The sequence below is a fragment of the Hemisphaericaspora subhashii genome (assembly GCF_019202705.1).
Source record: "Hemisphaericaspora subhashii strain CBS 10753 chromosome Unknown scaffold131, whole genome shotgun sequence".
NCBI lineage: Eukaryota > Fungi > Ascomycota > Pichiomycetes > Serinales > Debaryomycetaceae > Hemisphaericaspora > Hemisphaericaspora subhashii.
In genome coordinates, this window is record NW_026057334.1 from 1 (window position 1) to 1,260 (window position 1,260).

Below are 1,260 nucleotides of genomic sequence, written 5' to 3' on the forward strand. Positions count from 1 at the left end.
ATAATTTTAAGTTTATAATTAAAACCGACAGCGACATATGTCGTCAATTTTGGTTGCAAAAAAAAAAAATATGCAAAAGAATTTTACTTTGCAAAATTTAAAGTCTAGACTCTACAAAGACACCTTGCAGTAATTAGCTTTTACCAACCGTTCTCATTCTATCTATAAATAAATATAAGATTTAATTATTAATATACCTCAATTTAGAATGTATGAACACCCTACATTTATTTACATAAAATCTTAAGTTGCTTATATATAATATATATATATCTACAGATTTATTGCTTGGAATTTTTATATTTGTTGTATGACTGTAGGGAGTCAACTCATTATAACTACACCAAAACAAATCATGGCAAGACTCAAAGAAATCATAAACCGATTAAATACAGATCAAGTTCGTAAAAGACAAACAGGAATAATTGAATTAGAATCAGGAGGAAGAACATATGAACTTCAATGTTTCACAGTATTAAATCAAGAAGATCGATTACTTGGAACTCCATATTTATTAAATGAAGATGATGAAGAAATTACTCAAGTAATTGAACAAATTAATCATAAATATTATGAAAAATATGGTCAAGAATTAAATGAATCAGAACGAGAAAAGATTATTGATTCTATCGTTTCTGTAATGACAAATAAATTACAAATTCAAAAATTGGTTGAAGAATCAGATAAATTGAATAAAATTGTTGATAATTGTCATGATAAACATTTTAATCAAGTTTTGAATGATTTAAAGATGGAAATGTTTGATGAACACAAACAATCTGATACTGAATTTATGAAACGAATTGAAGAATGTATAGTTCCATTACGGGATGAACATGAGTTGCATGATGATAATAACAATAATAATAAGAATGTAACTGAGTTAACTAAAGCTTTGGCTGCCTTGGGTGCTGTTCCCACTCCAAACCAAAACTAAGATTTCTTGTATGAAGACGCCTAGATAGCATAATGTATGATTAGCATTCACTTTCCCTTATCCTAACCATTATATTCTATACCTTTACACATGTATATATGTATTTATTTTAGTTATTATCGATCTACGAATGAATCTCTCTTCAATAAGAATTGTCTATTCTGTTATTCTTTGTAGTGAAATTTTTCCAAATGATCAAATTAAATAAGAAGTTTGTGTATCTATTGAGATCTGTCCTCTCGATATACCCAGATGTAAACATCAGCAGAAGAAGTAAAAGAAAATGTGTTTAGTCTTTTTTTTTCTTATACAGTAGGGAGAAA

General features: G+C 27.5%; 1 protein-coding gene across 1 annotated transcript; it reads left to right on the forward strand. All coding sequences in view use genetic code 12, as the record gives it.

Annotated features, from left to right (window-relative positions):
* Positions 1-355: 355 nt before the first annotated feature.
* Positions 356-937, forward strand: J8A68_003945 (uncharacterized protein; the record flags this gene model as incomplete). The annotated part of the gene is made up of 1 exon (XM_049407853.1): positions 356-937. One exon carries the CDS (start codon positions 356-358, stop codon positions 935-937), a length of 582 nt encoding a protein of 193 aa, XP_049262759.1.
* Positions 938-1,260: the final 323 nt, after the last annotated feature.